The sequence below is a fragment of the Salvia splendens genome, chromosome 17, assembly GCF_004379255.2.
Source record: "Salvia splendens isolate huo1 chromosome 17, SspV2, whole genome shotgun sequence".
NCBI lineage: Eukaryota > Viridiplantae > Streptophyta > Magnoliopsida > Lamiales > Lamiaceae > Salvia > Salvia splendens.
The window spans coordinates 3,669,402-3,690,996 of record NC_056048.1 but is presented as its reverse complement, the minus strand read 5'-3'; the positions used below and the strand labels follow the sequence as shown (position 1 = coordinate 3,690,996).

Genomic DNA, 21,595 nt, shown 5'->3' with positions numbered 1-21,595 from the left:
AAAAGCAATCTCAATCAACATCATCAGTAGGCACAACACTTCTTTTAAGTCAATTGTCACTCCTTGAAAAATCTACTTGAGAGGACATCTAAACACCTTTTGTATTTTTACTTTTCTAATAGCACCGACAAAAGTAAAATACTAGTACTCCCTCCGTCCCGGCTAAGATGACACATTCTTTGGCCGACATGAGATCTTAGAAGTTATTGGTTAAAGTGTTTAATTGGGAAGAGAAAATGTGGGTGTAAGTATTAAAATAGAGCGAGAAAGAGAGATGAATACATGCAACCAAATAGAAATTTGCGGTGTTTTATTCTTCTCCTTCCCTTGTTTACCTTTTCTATTCCTTAATTCTTATTGGCGTAGATTGATTCACAGATTTGTTTAACAGAAACACACACTCTTAGCACATTTAAATATTTTCTATTTTTTTCCTATTTTCTTTATTATTGCCATCTTTTTATCATTCTTCAATATCGTTTTAGCAACAGAAAGTGATACGCAGAGATATAATTTCGGGCTACCTCATCATTTTTATCCCTTGTCTCGAAGCCTTAACAGAGGTAGGTGCTAATTCTTAATTTTATGCTTTTAATTCTTGATTTTGTATGTATTAGTATTTCTTATGTTTGTTTGATGCATTTTGAAATCATTTGATCCGATAAATAAGTCACTTCAATTATTGCACATTGTGGAAACTAGTGATTATGATGTTCAATTTATTATGATTATTGTTGTTGTTGAATTGAATTGTGACGTTATCCAATCACTGAGTATATGAGTTTCATTTTGTATGTAGAGAGGTGAGAAGCACCTTTCTTTTGCCAAGAGGCTTCGATCAGATTCAATCGACCCTGAGTGTTATCTCATATTTGAGGTGACAATTTAATCACTATTAGAATTATGTTAAAGTATCTTTTTATCATGCCAAACATTAACTTGATTTAGAATCCCAAATCACTATGAAATTTATGTATTTGGGAGAGAAACACATATTTGTTTTATGCTTAATCTCATGCATTGTACTTATTATGTTCCTTATTGTTCTCAATTATATATTGTTCATAATTTTTCAATGAAAAGGTATTGTTGACTTTATGAGTAGACAGCATTATTTAATTCATCGACAATGACGTCCGTGTATGATTTTACAGACTAAAATTTGACTAAACTTCGTTGTTTTATAGGTTAAGCGGGAAGTTTGAGTAAAAGTTGGTTATACATATCAACAATGGAGGACATTCCGATCGCAATGAGAGCCAAGCGCAAGCGTGGCCGCCCGCGCAAGGACAGCAACCTCTGCAGCGCATCCACCTTACCCTCACCGGAGTACTCAACCCTCATGAGAAACCACACCGCCAATCAATCCATCTACCCGACTCCTCCGGCACCAGCAGCAGATCCCGACAAGAACCCCACCATCGCAGACGACCCCATGGTGGGGTCCGCGGTCTACGGCGTGGTGGAGGGCTCCTTCGACGCCGGATACCTCATCTCCATCCGAATCGGCAACAGCCTCACCCCCTTCCGCGGCCTCGTCTTCCAGCCGCGAAACGTCGTCGCTTTGACCCCCTCAAACGACGTCGCTCCGCACGCCAAAATGCACCAAAGAAGAGAAATCCAAATCCCTATCCCCTTGCCCCCCCAAGCCCCCGCCAATCCCGACGAAGGCAAAACCGCTTATAACGTCGCCGGAAACCTGAGGATGGTGGAGGAAGACGAAGTGATGCAAGCCTTCGAGGTCTCCACGTCACCAGGCGGAGGATCGAAGAGTAATTTACCAAACAACGGCGATTCGGGGGCAAATCACGAAGCTCCGCCGCCGCTGCCGAATCTGCAGATGTGCCACGGCGGCGGCGTGGAATTGTCGCAGGTGAGGCAGACGAATCTGTTCCAGGATGTGAATTTCCAGGAGAATATGTTCAGCAATCACCGGGAGAGTCCGAATCTGAAGCTGGATTTGGGATTCGCGGCGCAGAAGGAGAAGCAGATGGCGGAGGTATACAATTCGGTGCTGAGAGGGATGAAAAACCCTAGCATCGGATTCCATCAGGCGCTGGTGGCGGGGAATCCGCTGCTGCTGCCGCCGGATCTGATAGGGGAGCCGCTGGAGTTCATGATGGAGAAGCCGAAGTCGCCGCCGAGCCCGCAGACGGAGGCGCAGTCGAGAATGGTGGGGAGTGGGGAGGGGTTTGGCGGTGGGGAGGCGATGAACAGCGCGACGTCGCCGGCGGGTGTGAACGCGAGGATTGTTGATATGGATTTCATGATCATGCAGCAAACCCACACCAATAATTAAACTATTTTTTTTTCAACGGTTGGATTAATTGCTTTTTTTATATACTATTCCCTCTCTTTCCCATTAGAAATGAAACTTTTTCCTTTTTAGAATGTCTCATTAAAAATGAAATATTTCCTTAAATAGAAACAACACTATCTCTATTTTTTCTTATCTCTTACTTTACTCTGTCATCATTAACTCATCATTAACTCACAAAATAATAACGCATAAAATCTTGTGTCGGAAACCAAATGTTTCATATTTATTGAGACGGAGTGAGTATAATTTAGTGTGTTAGTATTGTTAAAATTTTTTTTTATTAATTTCGACATTCATTCATAAAGGAGTCAATTTGGGTTATTGCCTTATTGGACTTGGATTCGTGTATAATTAGGAAACTAAAAAGATAAATAGTGACGCAAAGATTATGCTTATGAACATATCAACTAGTCTGAAGGGCATGCAAATGCAACATTTGTCAAAATATGGAATCTTTGCAGCGAGTCTTCAGATTTAGTGATTACGGCCTAATTATCACAAAATATCCAACACATCTTCGATGGAGGAAAAGCAATCTCAATCAACATCATCAGTAGGCACAACACTTCTTTTAAGTCAATTGTCACTCCTTGAAAAATCTACTTGAGAGGACATCTAAACACCTTTTGTATTTTTACTTTTCTAATAGCACCGACAAAAGTAAAATACTAGTACTCCCTCCGTCCCGGCTAAGATGACACATTCTTTGGCCGACATGAGATCTTAGAAGTTATTGGTTAAAGTGTTTAATTGGGAAGAGAAAATGTGGGTGTAAGTATTAAAATAGAGCGAGAAAGAGAGATGAATACTTAAATAGGAGAGAGGAAGTTTCTTAAAAGGAAATGTGTCAGCTTAGTTTGAACAAAGTAAAACGGAAAACGTGTCATCTTAAGCGGGACGGAGTTGATTGTCAATCTTCTATCTATTGGTTGTTATTCTGCGTCACTGTATTCAGTACGAGGTGAGAAATATACTCTTATTAGTTTTCCTATTAATGTGTTGATACTTTATATTCTCTCCTTCCCACAAAAGATGTCACACTTATGGGACGACATGAGATTTTAAAAAGTTTTGTTTTGTGTGTTAAAGTGAGGAGAGAAAATATAATATTTATAATTAATTTGAGAGATAATTTTTTTCATAAATGAAAATGTGACATCTTTAGTGGGACAAACTAAAAAAAAAGTGAGACATCTTTTATGAGACGGAGAGAGTACTACTCTTTCGATTTGTCAATACTTCATCTTCTACGATTCGTGATCCATAGTTCAATATGATAGATGTATGAGTTGATTTACAATCGTGCATTCATATTTCTACAAAGATATCTAAAATTCAGTTCTTCTTATAAATAATACATACTTCATCCGTCCGCCATTAGGAGTCTCATTTCTTAGCTGCACGGGTTTTAAGAAATGTTAAGAAAAGTGAGTAGAAAAAATTTAGTGTAATAGGGGGCCCACTTGTATACAATATTAGTTTTAAATGAAATTTGAGTAGAATGAGTTAGTGGAAGGTGAGACTCTATTACCATTTATGGTAAAAGTGAACCGGGATTACTAATCGCGGACGGACTAAAATGGCAAAACGAGACTCCTATTCGCGGACTGAGGGAGTAAAAATTACACCTATCGCATTAAAATAGAGAAGTTGAAAATAACATTTGTTTTAATATAAAATTGATTAAATAGAAGAAATATAGAAAGTAAAAATATTAAAGTATTATTAATAAAGTTAAAAAGAAAAATTATTAAAAATAAAAATAAATTACTCCCTCCATCTCACTAAAGATGATCCACTTTCTTTTTTTAATATGTCTCACTCATGATGACCCATTACCAAAATTAAAAACGCATTTATCTCTAAAATGACAAAAGCAAATATTTATTTATTTTTTTCTTTTTTTGAGAACATGCCGATGAAGTATTATTAGAATTATTTCGAAATCAATTCGTATGTATTTTAATCATTTACGCTATTTTACTTTCCTATTACTACTAGGCCATGTTTGGTTGGCGGGAAAGTAAAGTTGGCAAGGAAAATGATTCCTAGGAAAATGAATCCCGGAAATATGATTCCTAATAACTTTACTTTCCTGTGTTTGGAAAATATCAAGATTTGAAAGTATATATTTGATTTAAACACTAAACTAAAAATATACTTATCATTTTTTATTTATAAAAAATAATAATACATATTATTTAATAAATTATTAATTACAAATGATAATAATTATATTATTTTATTTATTATTATTATGGATAGTTTAAATATGGATTATACATCATAATATATAATAATATAATAACAAATAAGATTATTATTATTATTATTATTATTATTATATTTACTAAATTTTTAATTGAATAAATTTTATAATTTAAAATTTCACTACAATTTTATTGTTAATTACTAATTTATAAAGTAATAATTATTATATAATTATAATTATATTTAATTATTTAATAAATTATTATTATTATTATAATAAATAAATATAAATATTAATAATATAGTTATAATTATGATAATTTTGAATTATAGTTATTTATTATCCTGAAATTAAGTATGATATATACTTTTAAATTATTTTTAAAACATTGTAATAAATGATGATGATGATGATGATGATGATGATGATGATGATGATGATGATGATGATGATGATGATGATGATGATGATGATGATGATGATGATGATGATGATGATGAACTGTACTATATTGCATTAAATAGGTAAGAATCGGAAAATGAATACCTAAGAAAAGTTAGGATTCAGAATCCTGGAAAGTTGTACTGACTTTCTTTGTTTCATGATTTTAATTACTTTCCCAGTTTGATTAAAAACAGAAACAAAACACAGGAATTTAAAAGTTAAGGAATCAGATTACTTTATCAGACAGAATTCTGACAACCAAACATGGCTCTAGTGTATTTTTTTTATTTTTTCAATATTTAACTACTTTTTCCTCCTTCGCCCCCTCTACTTCTATTTTCCGGCGCGCCGCCTCATTCCGAAACACAGCCACAATTGAGTCCGCCGCCTGGGCCCAATTCGGAACCTTTTCTCAGAATATCGGAAGCTCGTCCACAAAAATTCATAATCAAGATCGGATTTTGAGTCTAATCAGAGGAAAAGATGGATATAATATCTCAGTTGCAAGAGCAGGTCAACACCGTCGCATCTCTCGCCTTCAACACATTTGGCACGCTTCAAAGGGACGCGCCGCCGGTTCAGCTTTCGCCTAATTACCCGGAGCCTCCCGCTAATCCCCCTGTCGACGACTCCGTTAATCTCGCCGAACAGCCAAAGCTTCTTAGTGCCGAATTGGTCAAAGCAGCCAAACAGGTTTCATTTGCCTCTATTCACATTACTGAATTGGCTAAATCGTCTGTTGTGTAGCTTCAATTAGGGTTTGAAGTAATGTGCTCAGATAGGAATTCAATAATTACTGATCAAGTAAGAAGAAAGAGGATCTAGGGTTAGGGATTTAGAGAATTTGACTGCAATTACAGAGGAGCATAAGCTTCTAAAGCGTTGAATCTTTTGGTTTAAAGTCTAAAGTCTGCTTGTGATTTTTATTGGATTCTCCTTTCACAGTTTGATGCTTTGGTTGCTGCACTTCCATTAGCTGAGGGTGGTGAAGAAGCTCAGCTACAAAGAATAGCAGAACTCCAGGTACGAATTATATTAACCGTTGAATGTGCAAATCACTACCAAGATTAATTTCATCACACCATCCCACTGTGATGGTATTAAACTGCTTATCACTGTGTGGATCAGGATTGGTACATGTTGATATAGATTATAACTCAACTACTGATTTAGAACTAGACTTAAGCCATACTAATCATAAGAATCGCTTACAGGCTGAAAATGATGACATCGGGCAGGAGCTTCAAAAGCAGCTGGAAGCTGCAGGTAAGATCTTTACTTGTTGATGTCAGGATTTAAGGTTTAGCGTTAACCTGCTGTTTCTCAAGACATAAATGGGAAATATGCCTCCATTATCCGCTTCCATCGCATCAATTACAGTTAGTCTAGTTCAGGCTGTTCATGAACTTGGTTGTCCTGTATGGTACAAGGTTGTGCTTTGCCTGCATATGCATACGTTCTATTGATGGAGTAGTTTATTTCTTCAAAAACTGGATGCTGAATCTGAAATCAAGAATGTAAATAATGTTGCAGAAAAGGAGCTTAGGCAAGTCCAGGAGTTGTATGGCCAAGCAGTGGATAACTGCTTGAACTTAAAGAAGCCAGACTGAAGTAAAAGGGTAGTGGTATTTTGTTGAGGATAATATGTTTGACGGCCCAAGCCCATGGAGTTTTTACTTCTCTGAAATTGGCTGACACGACATGAAATTTTATCTCAGTATTATCTTTAACAGCTTAGTGCTTGATGCTTTAGGAATAGGGTGTTATTATCCATGAACATGTGCTGTGCCCCAATGGGACATAATTGAGGCCTTGTTATTATTTACTTTGTCCATGTTTCTAATACATGGATATGTCATCCAGAGATTTGGGTTGTTTTTATTGCAAGTATAAGGATTTTATGCTTTCACTTATAGAATTGTCTCTCACTTATTGAGCAAGTACAAACTATTGAAAATTAAAATTAAAATTAAAATCAAATCAAATTAAATGATTCACTAAAACAAGGACGACTTGGATTGACCATATTTGTGTTTGTTTGCTATAAAGGGTAGAAAATAATTAGTTGATCAACCTCAATCGTGCAGGTAACTTAATTAAAGTTTTAATTTTGCTTAATCTGAGATGAAAATATCACAGTTATCCCGTAGCATGGTCATAAACAGAATGCAGGATTGATCAAATCAGATAGACAGACAAAATGCAGGCACAAAATAGACATGAAATTAAGAAAGAGATAAATCCGATCAGATTACAAAAGAGAGAAACAAGTTAGAAGAAAAACAGAGGCAAATTTAGATCAACTACTCATCCAGTTGAAAACACTATCTAGCCGAAAGGAGTCTTGAACATATTCGGTAACTGCTATAATCACACTAAACCAAGAGCCATCTTTGATAATCTCCACTGCTGCTGCTGCTGCTGCATCCAGAAGCTGTGGGCATCCTTTGATTAACACAGATTACTGCAGAGAAGAAATCTCAATCAATACAAAATGGAAATGAATAACAAGCAGGCATTTACAAGAAAATGACAAGATCACATGATGCTTTGAGCCCAGACTTCCTTAATACAATTTCTCAGAAAACCGAGCATGGGTTTTTTGACTCAGTATCAAAAGTGACAAAATTGGAAATAAATTAAACAATAATTATGATAGAACTTCCAAAAAGTAGAAGCTGAGAAGGGCAACTAAAATGATGGAAAAAACCTCATCTAGGTTAGTACTTAATTTTTAACATATGCACCTGTGGTTGTTGCATCATCTGCTGTTGCTGTTGTGGTGGGTAGTTCGCATATCCAGGATATCCTGCATAGTACATATTTGGATCCTGTGCTGCTGGAGCATACCCGTAGGTTTCATATCCAGGAGCATATCCATAGTACCCGCTACCACTACCACTACCACTCCCACTCCACTGGTTCGGGTCAACCTGAGGCTGGAAGTTTAGATTGATGAGTGTTCTGTCAGTAGAAAGATGAACCTAAGATATTGAAATGAGAGAACCAGGTGGAATTAACCTGTTTGTTTGAAGGGCTACGGCCCCATGAAAGACGAATACTCTGTCCTCCCAACGGTGTTCCATTTAGCACCCGAAGTGCATCTTCAGCGCAGCTTCTGTTATCATGCATATAATATATGAGAAGGCCGGAACCCCTGAATCTGTGACAATTAACCAATAGAAGAAACAGCCAGCAAGTTCTCAATTTACCTCTCAGCATATTGGACAAAACCACATCGTTTGCCTACAGGTATCTTTACATGGAGCAACTGCCCATGTTGTCCAAACACCTGCCTTAGAAGCTCGTCGTTAACATTGGGGTCCAAATTCCCAATAAAGATCTGTGCGGAAAGAATAAAAAAACTTAAGAATTTTTTTTTGCAGAGGAAGAATATAACATAAATCAATCTTGTCCAAATATACTAACAGTGGTGTTAGTTGGATCATCCTCACTTGGAGTTCCTTGTGAAGTCTGGTATGAGGCTGCATTTTCAAAACGAGTAATAGGGGAAAATTGCGTCAGAGAAGGGAGCAGAGCAACAGTGATGTCTTCCCTTAATGCATTATATCAACTAGTAGATATGTAAAATAACAATCAAAAGAGAGTTAACTCCAAGTCTACTATATCACAAAATCAAATAGCAAAACAAAGTGAACAGTCAATACACCCAATCCAGATATAACAAACAAACGTTACTTCTACTTTTAAGGTGCATTCAATGTCAACTCTGAGTGGAAATCAGGACTGAATGAAGCATTTGGTTTATACTTATCCTGTGAATACGCTTATTTGCTCTTTTTGATGAAATTGCAGAAAATGGATTAACATGATTGAATATGGACAGAATAGAAGGGCAAAAAAAGTCAAGAACAGTAAATCTCTTAGGCATGGTGATAGTTACACTGATAATGAAGATTGTGAAAAGAATCCAGCAACATGTATTATTACACTACACAGTTTAAAGGCAAACAAGACATGTAGAGAAAAAACAATAAGGGGGATAGCTTATGCAGAAAACATGGACACATTGCACCAGATGGAGAAGGTGAGAAAGAATAGGCAATAAAGATGAATTTGGAGTCCACACAAATTCCACATAACCATAAGCACCATGATGAAATAATGAATCATCAACATAGATTGTCTTGTTAGAGCCCCAACGCAAGCAATACTACACCCCGCCCCAAAGTTGGAAAACTATCTTCATAGCCCCAACAATTAATAGGCTTATGTTTATTATATATTTCATGAGAAATAAAAAATCTTTAGCCATATCTGGGATTTGTGCAACAATAGAGCTACATAATTTGCTGACAATGGAACTGATAAAGAAAGAACTTTGTATCCTTTCCTCCAAATGGTGTCAGATTTGGACCTTAAAAAGACTAAAAATTGTAAAACAAAAGCAACTGAACCAAGCGAGAAGATAACTAAGACAATTGTATAAAGTATTAAAGTATTTGTTGCTGCAAAAACCACTGAAATCTGCGTACTGTAAGCAGTTTCTCTGACCTTAGATCATTGCCCACTCCCCATGGCGAGCCTTTTCTAACAGGAGTAGCCACAGATATAAGTGCTCGGAGAATAGCAGGACCAGAAGAAGAAAAAAAAGATCTAATAATCATCTAATGGCACAAAGGAAAGTGGTGCACGGACATTAAGAGTAATTAGTGCAGCTGTAACTAAAATTGTAAATCAAAAGAAGGCTTCGATAAAAAAGTAATTTGACTGGGAGCTTAGAAAGTAAAAGGACAGCTGGAGGAATGAAATTGAAATTTGTAGCAAAATTAATGCCTGAAGGAACCAAAAGTAAAAACATGAAATAAAACTGACCTACACAAAACCAGGCACTAAAAGGGTTATCATTTCAGCTGATATTGGCTCCAGGCCCTTATATGATAGAGCCTCCTGAAACCCTGCTTTGAGACAACCGGAGTTTTTTATGAGATTATGCATGTTTTAATACTTCATAACCTAAAACTTTTAAATACTGGAAGGAAATGACGTCTGTGAGCCCTGCTTATCTTCAAGAAATCAAACAAAGCAACTTAATAGCATTGCTCAACAAAGAGACATCTATACTCCAAATAATCCGAAACAAAATAGCCACCAATGCATGGGAACTGCCAACTTGAAAACAAAGAATCATAGCACGAGAGTGAAAAGATAACAGCAAGAGTGGGGTGCAATTTGGCTTGATGATCTAGAGCCATACAAAGGTTTCAGGAATTATGGATACCTTTGGTCTGACCGCCGCCAACTTTTTGTTTGTTAGCAGCTGGGCCAATTCGCATGGGCCTATTGGAACAGAACCTTCCATTCATCTCAGTCATGGCACGCATCTGTTCACTTTCATCACCAAACCTCACAAATCCATAGCCCTTTGTGCGCCCTGTGACTCTATCTGTTACAACCTTTGCCCCTTTTACTGAAGGATAATTTGCTCTAAATGTTTCTTGAAGTATATAATCAGTGACATCAGATGCCAAATCTCCAACAAAAACTGTGTACTCAGGACCATCATCACGTTTTTCACCAGCACCCATGGATGCCCAATTCAATCTGAAGGTTTGCTCAACATTTGGCATTAGGGCGCCATTATATGTCTGCAGGTTCCTTTCCGCAGCAGCATGACTAGAAAATTCAATGAAGCCATAACCTTCTGACTGACCAGATTGCTTGTTGCGGATAACTTTAGCAGAGACCACCTATAAAAATAAAGACATTCAATGATTTCTAATGAATGTTGAAACATACAACTCTAAGAAAATGTATCCAGCTAGAAAGCTACAGTGCAAGGCAATGCTTACTATACTGAGTAGGATTTTGCACAATAACATAAGTAAAACCTGATAAGACCTAACATTGAATAAATTAAATGTGTTGCCATTTCACACAATATAAAACTATGAGTAAATGATACTACCACCAATCCAGCCAAGAGAGGTAAAAAAAAGGAATAATTTGAAAGGATAAAAACAGAGCTACCGTTTACATCTTAATTACGATCTTTACCTCGCCTCCGGTACCAAAGCAGCTATACAAATACTGCTCGTCCATCCAGTATTGCAGATCTCCGATCCACAGACTCCGAATTCCATCCTCCGCAATCGCCTGGGGTTGAGCTGCCGGCGCCGCAGCGTACTGCTGCGGATGCTGCGGCGGAAAAGCGGGCGCCTGAACCTGCGCTTGCTGATAGTAGTACCCGGCGGCCGGAGGTTGCTGCGGCGGAGGAACCTGGTACTGCGGCTGCTGCGGCATCCACTGCTGAGACGGATGTTGCGGCGGTGGTTGCTGCTGGTATTGCGGCGGAGGGGCCATGGGAGGAGGTACCATGGAGCTAGCCGGCTGCATCATCGTCGTAGGCTTGGATTAGATCGTGGGGAGGAACCCTAATTAGGGTAATTTTGGAGGAGGATGGAAGAGACGGAAGTAAGCGGCGAGGCGATATACAGATTTTAAAGATGCGGTCTGGGAAAAATAAGCATTATATTATTAATTACTTAATTTTAGTACCACGTAAAATATCAATCTTGCCCCTTGATAAAAATTAAATAACAAAATGCATATATACTCGATTTATTTTAATTTTCTTAGTGAATCGTTGTATTCACTAAAATACCATTGTTGATATGCATTATTTGAGAGGTAGATTAAATTATAGGAGTATCCCTGAATATATTATGTCAGTTTTTCCTGTTAAATTCTCTTAAATTTTGTCACCTCGACTTGATGATGATCTAAGCTCTTATATATAAGTGTGGATAACCCCCTTTAAGGCCTTTTAAGGGTGAGCGGCTCATCAAGTCGATGATGGATTTTATCTCTTTATCTCTTCTCTCTGCCTAGCCACGTGATGGAAGTCCGATGTGTCGTTCCAGCCCACACGTGAAGGGCGTATTAAATTCTCTTAAATCTTGTCCCACATCAACTTTCTCTGCCTACCCACGTGATGGAAGTCCGATGTGTCATTTCGGCACACACTTGAGGGGGCGTGTTAAATTCTCTTAAATCTTGTCTCACATCGACTTGGTGATAATCATAGCTCTTCTATATAAATGTGAATTTTTAAGGGGTGGGTGACTCATTTCTAATATTTCACTTTTTCTTTTTTTATTTTCTTTTACTGGTTGTCTAAACCTTAATTAATTATAACGAGACCGCAACAGTCACGAGATTAGCTTACATTTCATTTAGAAATTATGATAATCAAAATTGTTAATATATGCAAGAAATATTGCTAGCATGAACTCATTAATATTTTTTTTCTCTTTATTAGTATGAGGCATCTTCTGGTAAACTAAATACTCATATTAATGCTATATAATAATCTTGCTTCAACTGCTGCTTGGTTTTAAAAATATGCATATTAATCTCAATGGTGTTTTTGTTAAAACAGCTACTAACTCAGATATTTGATGGGTTTAAAAATATGTTTGTTGCACATTTTTGTTGCATATAAATACTTGCACAATTTTTGTTGAAACAACTGCTAAGTCGGATATATAGTGACAAATGACAATGCCATCTTTAATCTTTATTATCAATAAATAAATTAAATAACAGCCTATTTCAGAGCACATCTGTAAGTTCTTTTGGATCAAATTTTCAATTTTACTTCCTTTTTTAGTTTCCTAGTTTATATTAAAATATCAAACTATATCCGCATTTGATAAGCTTGCAAATATTACCTAAAATGTAAATGATGTGTCGAAGATCCGTGCTCTAAAAAGGGAAAGCTTCCATGATAGAAACATGACAATTTGGGCAAAAATCCAAACCAAGTACACACAATGATAACATTGGCAAGTATGCCAACACTCAAAGAACTATAATCTCAAAATATATACACCTAAAAAAAGCAAAGAAATAGTGTAACAATCACCTTCTGGCCCCAACCTTGATGAGTTTCAGTAGCTCAACAACCTCTTTCAATCTTCTCTCTTCATTTTCTCTAGATGGCAAATTCTTCCATTTCCTGCATTTATTGCATATACACATCATTAAAAAAGAAAATTTTCAGTTTAAACTTGCATAGAATATTGCTGATCTTTTTCTTACCTCTTGTCATTTCCTGCCTTCCTAGTCAGTTCTTCAGCAAGGTTGTTCAACCTCTTCAAAATAGCCGATGACTTCCGAATAGCTTGGGCGCCATTTTCAGTTTTGCATACCCACTTCAACAACTCGGAAGCAATGAAATACCCCTCCTCTTTATTTCTGAAGATGAAAATGATTGCAGCATTATCAATACTGTGACAAAATGAGCATTACCAGTTTGTACTAATAGGTTCAGAGAAAGAAAATGCACCGTAGGAACTCCAGAAAAACAGTTTCCACACATCCATGGCTCTCGACCAGTACGTGGGCGAGGGATGGATAGCGCGCAAGATTTCTGAGAGTAGAGAGGGCATGCTTGAGAACTTGTTGATCTGGTATGCTCCGGCTGACAGAGCGAATTAGCTTAAGCAAAGTGGCGATGGCGCCAGCAGCGACTAGCTCTTCACAGCATTTCTCTGATAATTCTGTGGCCATGTCTGTTATAAGCACACCAGGATTAGTGGCATTTATAACATCTATGTGCTATGGACAGCTTACTATGCATAAACGAGACGTTCAAAACTCATACCCAGAGTTTCACATGTGTGCAAAATGCCACTGATACTTCTCATATTAAGAAGTTCTGATATTGCTGAAACCAGCCTGTTTATTAAGCGCCTGCTATCATCTACATTTGCAGCAGATTTTTGCATTCTCAATCGCAAGTCCAGCAGCTGGCCTTTTGCTTCTTTCCGGGCAAGATACCCCTTCCAGTATGACTGCCAACGATGAGAATTCAAGGTTAGTTGAAGTGAATGAGATGGCACAATGGATCGTGTTTTTTTACATGGACACAAAAAAATTGAGAGCATAACTTTCAATTCATTTAAAAGGAGGAACCAAAGCTGTGTTAACAAAGCATAAATTCTGCAAAGTCCATTCATCCGCACTCAACAAAACTTAATGAAGCATGCCAAAATGAAAGTCCAGTGTAGACTCACTTGAATCACAACCGCTTGCTGCTTTTCTTTTTTAGCCATTTTCCTTGCCATCCATCTCCGGACATACTTCTGGACAACAATTGCGGGTTTTGTTTTGATTCTAACCAGCAGGATATGTCGCCACCATCTCTGCAACTTCAATGCTGATTGAAGGAGTATGTCCTCCTTGGACCTTGTAGAACAGGAAGCTCCTGCATTGAAGCATATTCATGATAGTTGGGGTTAAAACCAAGATAATTCAGATAACAAAAGTCTCCAACAGAACTTTTTCTCACCTAGAAGTCTTCTCCTGGAGACATGTCCTCTGACATAACGTTGAATATCAATCGCAGCAAGCCTCTGAGAGATGAATGATCGACGGAAATTCATGCGATTGAAAGCACTTTGAATCCTTATAGCAGCATCCTTCTGAAGCTGTAAATTTTTTCTTTGTATCCAACCTCGGCAGAAGCTCTGGCCAGCATAAATAAATGACAACTCTTACAGATACAACTCATATGAATGGAAAACAATGTATTTTTCATACTAGCATGTTAACCATTATAATTCAAACAGGTATGTTATTTTACTTTTAAAAGTCATTTTCTTAACTGTGAAACACAAGCATTTTAACCATAATAAATCAAACAAACTACGATATTTTATTCCAAAAGTCATTTTCCTAAATGTGAAACACTAGCATTTAGATTTAGGCATCGGATATGAAAAGGAGAATAAAAATTCCAGAGGACTGGCTACAAGCCTACGAGGGACAATGTATGGTAGGCAACAAGAGACCGTGGTGTTTGTAGGGATTGGCAAAAGAAGCTTACTTGCATCCGAACAAAAAAATATTTTTGTCTGTGAACTTCTCTACGAGCCATCCATCCACGAAAATGAGATTGAATGATGATAGCTGACACATTTTCCTTCCTGTGCATCAGAAACTCCCTTCTCCTCTTCAAACATTGGAAGGTTCTTTGAATAGTTCTTACGGCTCGCTTTTTGCATGCAAAACTTTTTCTTTCCAACCAACTACGGTACTGACTCTGGATTTTTGTTGCTGCAATGTGCTGAGTTCGGATTGATTTGTTGACAATATAGTCTTTCCAAAAATTCTGAATTGTTCTTACTGCTTGAATCTTGCATGTGTAACTCCTTCTCATCAACCAACTACGATAATGACTCTGGATTTTAGTTGCAGCAACACACTGATGTTGGATAGATTTGTTGATGATGTAGTTTTTCCAAAAATTCTGAATCACCCTTATTGCTTGCTTCTTGCATGCAAAATTCTTTCTCATCAACCAACCACGATAATGAATCTGAATGTTGGTTGCAGCGAGGTGCTGCCATCGGATTGATTTTTTGATGATGTAGCCTTTCCAAGAACTCTGGATTGCTATTATTGCTTGCTTCTTGTGTGCAAAACTCTTTCTCATCAACCAACCACGATAATGACTCTGGATGATGGTCGCAGCAATGTGCTGACCATGCACGGATCTTCTAATCATATAATATTTCCAGAAATTCTGAATTGTGAATGCGGCTGTTGTCCGGAGATTGTCTGCTTCGTTACAAATGGTCCTTGCTTTATAGTGACTCTGACCAAGCCATACCCTTACGGCCTGCTGAATGACTATGGCAGACCTTCTCAAGTTTACAAAGTGGTGTCTGTCCGCCATAAGTGTAGCATAAATGCCAAACTTTTTCAAGTGCCTCCTCCTAGCTGTATTATTAGTATGGATCAGATAACGTAAAAATAAGGGAAAATCAAAAACATATATTTGTTCAGAAGAAATACTGACAAGATGATGATCCTAGCTCACTCCTTGCAACAAGCTCCAATCTAGATTTTTTCTTCTTCACTGATAGCCAGGCCAAAATGAAACTGTGCAAGACTAGAGCTGCATTTGTAATCCTCATATAATTTCGATGTTCCACAAATCGTCTATAGTGAGATTGTATGATTGTTGCAGCATTCGCTTTCTCTGGAAGAAAAAAAAAACTGACGGTCAGGATGATATGATGGATTACTCTGCAAAAATCAGATCTAAGAGGAAGAGATCATGAAATTCATTCTTCCCATTTCAATTAAGTTGGAATGGTTTTGGGGGAAGACGGAGTATGCATTATGCAACTTGATAAATGTTTGAGAAACCAAATAAATCAAAACCATCACAAATAAACTGAAGAATAGTAGTATTATGTTTATGTGCATTCTACTAAAATACATAGATAGGAATTGCCATTTCAAAAAGGGATATTGTGCTTCTTGCAATCATATTAAAGCTAATTGGATTTCTTAGAATTGACAACGATAATAATTGTTTAATTGAGAATTTTCCAGAAAAAAATAATACTGGATTCTCATATAAATAGCACACTATAAACAACACATCAATAGACATAAATATAAAAAAATGTTGGTGGAAAATGTCACCTCTTTGAACAAGATTGTCCCTTTTGACGGTTAAGCTGCATTTGCCGTTCTGTTGAGCCATATCTTGCCACCAAGTTATGATAGCTTTGAAATCTCTTTTAGAATCTGGACCGACATTGGACATGAGAAACTGGTGAAGGTATAAAGTTCTGTTCATAGGCCATATTCTCATAATTGCACAAGTTTGTAGTTGGACAACTGAATGACGAAGCAAGAAGATTTCTTTCCGGATGGTCATCACTTTATAATCAAATTGAACAGCTAGTGAAATTTTAAAATGACTCCATGAAACATCAAACTTATGAGAGGAAGTGTCTAAAAGATACTTCAGTATGACTGAACAAAGAAAGAAACTATTTGTAATTAATTCCCTTTTATACCGAGAATATCATATTCTTAGTCAAGTTTTTTTGCTGAATCTAGTCTCTAAAAAGATTTAAGAATTCTTTATCATATTGATTAATATTCCAAAAATATGAGGCAAGTCAAACAAAACCTTTTTCATCACTCCACTCTGAAATTAATTGACTGCTGACAGAATTCTGGCAACCAAAGCCCAGCAGTTTATGAAAATTTAACTTGTCCTGAAACAAGAGAAAATGTCAAATGAGCTCCAGATGCCAACAAGTAAGGTTATAAAGAGCAATGTGATTCAAAATGTAACCATGTTTCTCTTCACGAGTAACTGAATTGAGAGAAACACCAGAAGGATGATTACACTCTTCCCGCTGGATGCCCCATTATGTTCTAATATGTCACTCACTTGTAAAACCTGGGTGGTAGTCTCATCCACATTAGTCAACAAGATGATGCATAAGCAATATCAACTTTACTATACATTAGAGATATTTAGAGACACTTTCAAGCTATGATCATGCGAAAAGATCACTTGGTGAATTGCCATATCCAATAGTGCATGGTACTAAAAATTGAAAGTTAGCAGCATTACCTCGGGAAAGTTCCCTAACAAAGATGTTAATTTTTGAGACAATATGAAGTTGTGAACTGCATCTGTGTATTCAATTGCTGACATGATAGAAACTTCATTCTTCGTTCCACATGGATCCTGGAAACCATAGTGGAATAAGTTTGAATCTGACCAAATCACAGGAACAAGGAAATGTAGGCAACTTACCTTAAAGGAACATGAACAGTCATGCTCTTTGCGAAAGTAGAAATCAAGCAAACACCACATGGCTTTTCCATCCAGCAAGGAAGAGTGACTTTCTACTTTGAGTTCGTAAGTTGCACAAACTGCCTGAAGAAATAAGTACATTCTCTTGTAGGTTAGAAACCTGTCAAATTACTAAGGAAAACATGCAAGGAAAATAGTGCATATGGTCTTATGTGCTTACTCTCCCAGCCACAATTCTCTAACCCATTAGCCTATACACAACAAAAAATTCATGCCAAGCTAATAATCTTAGCCAAATTACTCAGCCTACATTGTCCAGTTTATTCCCTTCGAATTCGATAACCTTAAATTTTACATGCAAAACTAAAGGGTCTCTCAGCCCAGTCCAAACACTTGCTTTAAGTCCTGATATATTCTCAACTTTTTCACTTGGTTTGCTCCTTTCCAGAAAAAACAAACTAATAAACATTATTTTTGTAAAGCACTCAGTTTCTCTCAAAAGTGAGTGAAACATCAGAAAAAGCTTAAGAAAGGTATATCTAAACACCTGAATCCAGTTAAGTAGCAAATCCAAGGGTGTCTGGGCGATTGAATGATCCTGCAGATAGCATTGCAAACATTAATTAGACAATGAACTCTAAAAATGTACTCCCTCTGTCCGTGAATAGGAGTCCCGTTTTTCTATTTTAGTCCGTCCGCGAATAGGAGTCCCGGTTCACTTTTACCATAAATGGTAATAGAGTCCCCACCTTTCACTAACTCATTTCACTCACATTTCATTTAAAACTAATATATTCAAGTGGGACCCCTATTCCACTAACTTTTTTCCACCCACTTTTCTTACCATTTCTTAAAACCCGTGCCGCCCATAAATGGGACTCCTAATGGCGGACGGAGGGAGTAATGGTTATTAAGCTCTTCTATAGGACAAATATACACAAGTTGCATAACACTAATATGCAAAGTTTATGTACTTTATAGAGATATTCCTTACAAGCATTAAAAACAGTCATAGCATAATTGAACATACCACAACTCCTCGAATATTTGAAATTTCTTCTGATATAAGTGATTTGTTGATCAACAGAGGCAACTGCAAAATATATAAGAGGTTGAATCAGCAAATCTCTTCCTCCAGTTGAGTATCAAACATCACAGCAGCATATCTTCCCATTAAATTATTCAAACTATACAATAATGACAAGTTGAAATATTTGAACCAATGGAAAAATACAAACATGAGACTGAAGATGTGCATAAGAAAAAATCACCACCCACCTGTAGGCTGACAAACATGTTCCAGAGCAAGGAAAGTGTAAGCTCCTTGTCACCACTAACTATATCCTCTTCCATAACTTCTGTTCCATCTTCATCAAGTAAGGATACACCAGCTTCCCTCAGATATTTCAGTGCAATGCCACAGTTAAACAGGTTCTTTTTTTGTGTGTCAGATGGAACCACCACTTTCTGTCAAAGCAAGAATTCACTGTAAATCTGTAAAGCACATGATTATAACAAGCAGAAAACAACTTGAACAAACTAAACAGTTTCTACATCCAGCAGACCGTGAGAATGGAGGAATCACGTCTTAGGAGACCCGTGGCTCTGCAAAGCCTGATGCCATCACAGAGATCTTCAAATAAATTAGAGATTCTGAAGTCATACTCGACCAAAGGATTCTGTAGCACGGAGGAAAGTTTGAAACAAAATTAAAAACAATTACATAAAATATCAATGAAGATAGTTGTAGATAACTTCCTCGTATAAATTGTCAGAAGAAAATTTTCCAAGTTTCTTACTTGCTGGTAAGTGACATTATATCCAACAATCGCAAGATGTGCTACAACACTTCCTTCCCCATGCATCACATCAGACGAGAGAAAGTCTAGTTTGAGGAGAGAGAACATAAGTCAACTCGTGCATAACTAGTAAGAACAATAATAAGCAACACAAATCCAAGCATATGCACAATATGAACAAGAGAAATTACCAACAACCAGATGACGGCTTGATTTGATAGCAGATTTTAAAGTAAACATTGGAGGTGACCCACCATCCAGTCCATCAATTCCATATTTAAGAGGAAGACTTGTTTGGCACTTGGCTCTGTCAATTATAATAACAAGGAGCAAGAATCTCTTCAAAATTACATTCCCCAGTTTTTCATAGTAACCCGGCCTGTATAAACCCTCAACCTGCTTGTTGTAAGCATGAGCTTTAGCCAGTCCAGCATGCGAGAAAAATTGCTTTTCGAGAACCATCCTTAGGAATGCATTTTCTGGCTCAGAATTGACATTATCATTTGGCAACAAGGAGTCACCACCCAAGATTATGTATAGACCAATTCGAAGCCAGATAGGGTTATAAGACATGAGATATCTCATGGCTTTCTCCTTCATCCCGACATCACTCATTATGGGGCAACTTGCCCTCATTTTCAGTCGCCCTTCGTCTATGTTCTGAAAATTAAGCCAAAAAGGTTTTCAAGTGATCATGCAAGAATGCCATAATCAATGATAAAGAATGAAAGACTTCAGTTGAGATGAGGCACAAAACCATAACAAGAACTGGTCAGCTCTTGATTGTGAAAACAAAAACTCCAAATACTAGCAAATGCCCAAGTTCCCTGCATGAATTATTTATCCTATAGGAGGCATTGTAACATTTAAATTTGATAATCATTGGGATTATCACAACCCTCCTAGTTAACAAAATATTATTTAGCACATAGTAGTATATATTATGTCATTTTGGCAAGAGTTCAACTATGAAACCAAAACATTTTTCAAAAATGGAGGGATGTGAAAACAGTTGAACTTAAAAAAAAACTTCCAGTTTGTCAGTTCAGTTATAGCAAAAAGTTGAGTACAACTCAAATTTCCAAAATCTCATCGAGAGAAAAATGAGAATCACACCTTTGTTACTTGAGTCATTGCTTCGAAAATCTCTTTGCAACCACCCAAACTCAAATACATCCTCATTCTCTCCTTCAAGTCGTCAAAGCTACATATCTCGTGCAACGAAGCCCTCAATCCAGAAAACATGGAATTCGGGAACCCATTCTTCGCCGACTCACCATTCCCCTCCCCTCTCCAGAGCGAATCCCTCTGCCTCTTCGGGCCCCTCCACGGCCCATCAACTCCCACCGCACGGCCCTGCAAACTCTCTCTCTTCCCATTATTCACAACTGCTTCCTTTTCCTCACCACCTAAAAGAGACGGATCACACCCACACGAGCTAGGGTTTTCGAACAGAAAATTGAGCCATACAGTGAGCGATCTCGCAAGTGATCTCAGCGATTTTTCCTTCTCGCTCTGAGCAACTCGCGCAGACTTGCATTGCTCGGATTCAAACGCCTTCAATCTGCGCGCCGCCTTCGATTTCAATGCCGACGTTTTGGGGTAGCGGCGCAGAGAGGATGCGGGGGTATTTTTCAGAGCAGAGAAGAAATGCGGGGAATTAGGGAAATTGGGGCGTTTCGGCGGCTGTTGAGGGGTTTTGAGGTTCGAAATGTCTCTGAAAATTGAAGAAGATGGAGGATTCGGCAGCGGTGAAGAATGTTTGAGATTGGGTTTCCGCTTTCTAGATTCCATTGTTGGTTTCTTGAATTTTTGCTTTGAGAGAGTGTCTGAAATAGTGAAGGGGGTAAATTTTTGAAATTGAATGGCCTTTTGACTGTCTATGATTTGAATTCAAATATCGATACCGTTACTCATCCATGGACCCACCATTATTTGTACTCAATTTCTAATTGTAAACTACTATAAAAAATGAAATACTTATTATTTTTAGAAATCTATTTTTATTAAAAAAATAATACTACTAAAATTTCATAATAAATTGAATTTGTGAATTTTTAAAAGATTATATTTTATGATATTATAATTATTCAAAAAGTAAAGTTTTCAATGCATAACTATCTCACTCAATATTGTTTATGATTTCCATATCGAATAGGATTCTTCAATAAATTTGTTCCATATGTTATGATTGACTTTGTTAGAAAGTTGAATTATCCAAT

At 37.1% G+C, this 21,595-nt stretch overlaps 4 protein-coding genes across 5 annotated transcripts; 2 read left to right on the top strand and 2 right to left on the bottom strand.

Annotated features, from left to right (window-relative positions):
• Positions 1 to 480: 480 nt before the first annotated feature.
• On the top strand, positions 481 to 2,299 carry LOC121775470. Its single transcript, XM_042172549.1, has 2 exons — positions 481 to 563; positions 1,188 to 2,299. Exon 2 carries the CDS (start codon positions 1,232 to 1,234, stop codon positions 2,297 to 2,299), a length of 1,068 nt encoding a protein of 355 aa, XP_042028483.1. The 5' UTR covers positions 481 to 563; positions 1,188 to 1,231.
• A 2,994-nt stretch (positions 2,300 to 5,293) lies between these two features.
• Positions 5,294 to 6,891, top strand: LOC121773475 (mediator of RNA polymerase II transcription subunit 21-like). The gene is made up of 4 exons (XM_042170340.1): positions 5,294 to 5,669; positions 5,922 to 5,999; positions 6,191 to 6,242; positions 6,510 to 6,891. Exons 1-4 carry the CDS (start codon positions 5,460 to 5,462, stop codon positions 6,584 to 6,586), a joined length of 417 nt encoding a protein of 138 aa, XP_042026274.1. The 5' UTR covers positions 5,294 to 5,459; the 3' UTR covers positions 6,587 to 6,891.
• A 286-nt stretch (positions 6,892 to 7,177) lies between these two features.
• Positions 7,178 to 11,435, bottom strand: LOC121774896 (polyadenylate-binding protein RBP45-like). Of its 2 annotated transcripts, none has more exons than XM_042171795.1 (7): positions 10,995 to 11,435; positions 10,219 to 10,687; positions 8,406 to 8,461; positions 8,189 to 8,319; positions 7,998 to 8,094; positions 7,724 to 7,915; positions 7,178 to 7,440 (listed from the first exon to the last, which is right to left on the bottom strand). In XM_042171795.1, exons 1-7 carry the CDS (start codon positions 11,334 to 11,336, stop codon positions 7,438 to 7,440), a joined length of 1,290 nt encoding a protein of 429 aa, XP_042027729.1. In that variant the 5' UTR covers positions 11,337 to 11,435; the 3' UTR covers positions 7,178 to 7,437. The 2 variants fall into 2 exon arrangements, with proteins under 2 accessions (XP_042027729.1, XP_042027730.1); XM_042171796.1 differs by having other exon boundaries at positions 7,724 to 7,909.
• A 1,270-nt stretch (positions 11,436 to 12,705) lies between these two features.
• Positions 12,706 to 21,224, bottom strand: LOC121773558 (abnormal spindle-like microcephaly-associated protein homolog). The gene is made up of 20 exons (XM_042170438.1): positions 20,490 to 21,224; positions 19,565 to 20,033; positions 19,374 to 19,459; positions 19,140 to 19,253; positions 18,853 to 19,041; positions 18,605 to 18,667; positions 18,122 to 18,172; positions 17,575 to 17,697; positions 17,389 to 17,505; positions 17,104 to 17,211; positions 16,936 to 17,023; positions 16,440 to 16,544; positions 15,805 to 15,987; positions 14,830 to 15,725; positions 14,293 to 14,470; positions 14,018 to 14,208; positions 13,606 to 13,795; positions 13,288 to 13,513; positions 13,041 to 13,196; positions 12,706 to 12,957 (listed from the first exon to the last, which is right to left on the bottom strand). The coding sequence occupies exons 1-20, from the start codon at positions 21,165 to 21,167 to the stop codon at positions 12,861 to 12,863; spliced, it is 4,308 nt and encodes a 1,435-aa protein (XP_042026372.1). The 5' UTR covers positions 21,168 to 21,224; the 3' UTR covers positions 12,706 to 12,860.
• Between the last annotated feature and the right edge of the window lie 371 nt (positions 21,225 to 21,595).

What these genes read in the sequence shown, in the direction of transcription:
- LOC121774896 (XM_042171795.1), bottom strand. Translation starts at nt 11,336, where the DNA reads ATGATGCAGCCGGCTAGCTCCATGGTACCTCCTCCCATGGCCCCTCCG. An exon ending in GCTTTGGTACCGGAGGCGAG is followed by an intron (nt 10,688 to 10,994) that starts GTAAAGATCGTA and finishes TTATTTTTATAG; the next exon opens with GTGGTCTCTGCTAAAGTTAT. An exon ending in GTAGCCCTTCAAACAAACAG is followed by an intron (nt 7,916 to 7,997) that starts GTTAATTCCACC and finishes CTAAACTTCCAG; the next exon opens with CCTCAGGTTGACCCGAACCA.
- LOC121773475 (XM_042170340.1), top strand. Translation starts at nt 5,460, where the DNA reads ATGGATATAATATCTCAGTTGCAAGAGCAGGTCAACACCGTCGCATCT. An exon ending in TGGTCAAAGCAGCCAAACAG is followed by an intron (nt 5,670 to 5,921) that starts GTTTCATTTGCC and finishes CTCCTTTCACAG; the next exon opens with TTTGATGCTTTGGTTGCTGC. An exon ending in AAAGAATAGCAGAACTCCAG is followed by an intron (nt 6,000 to 6,190) that starts GTACGAATTATA and finishes AATCGCTTACAG; the next exon opens with GCTGAAAATGATGACATCGG.
- LOC121773558 (XM_042170438.1), bottom strand. Translation starts at nt 21,167, where the DNA reads ATGGAATCTAGAAAGCGGAAACCCAATCTCAAACATTCTTCACCGCTG. An exon ending in CTCCAGGAGAAGACTTCTAG is followed by an intron (nt 14,209 to 14,292) that starts GTGAGAAAAAGT and finishes GCTTCAATGCAG; the next exon opens with GAGCTTCCTGTTCTACAAGG. An exon ending in AGCAAGCGGTTGTGATTCAA is followed by an intron (nt 13,796 to 14,017) that starts GTGAGTCTACAC and finishes CATCGTTGGCAG; the next exon opens with TCATACTGGAAGGGGTATCT.
- LOC121775470 (XM_042172549.1), top strand. Translation starts at nt 1,232, where the DNA reads ATGGAGGACATTCCGATCGCAATGAGAGCCAAGCGCAAGCGTGGCCGC.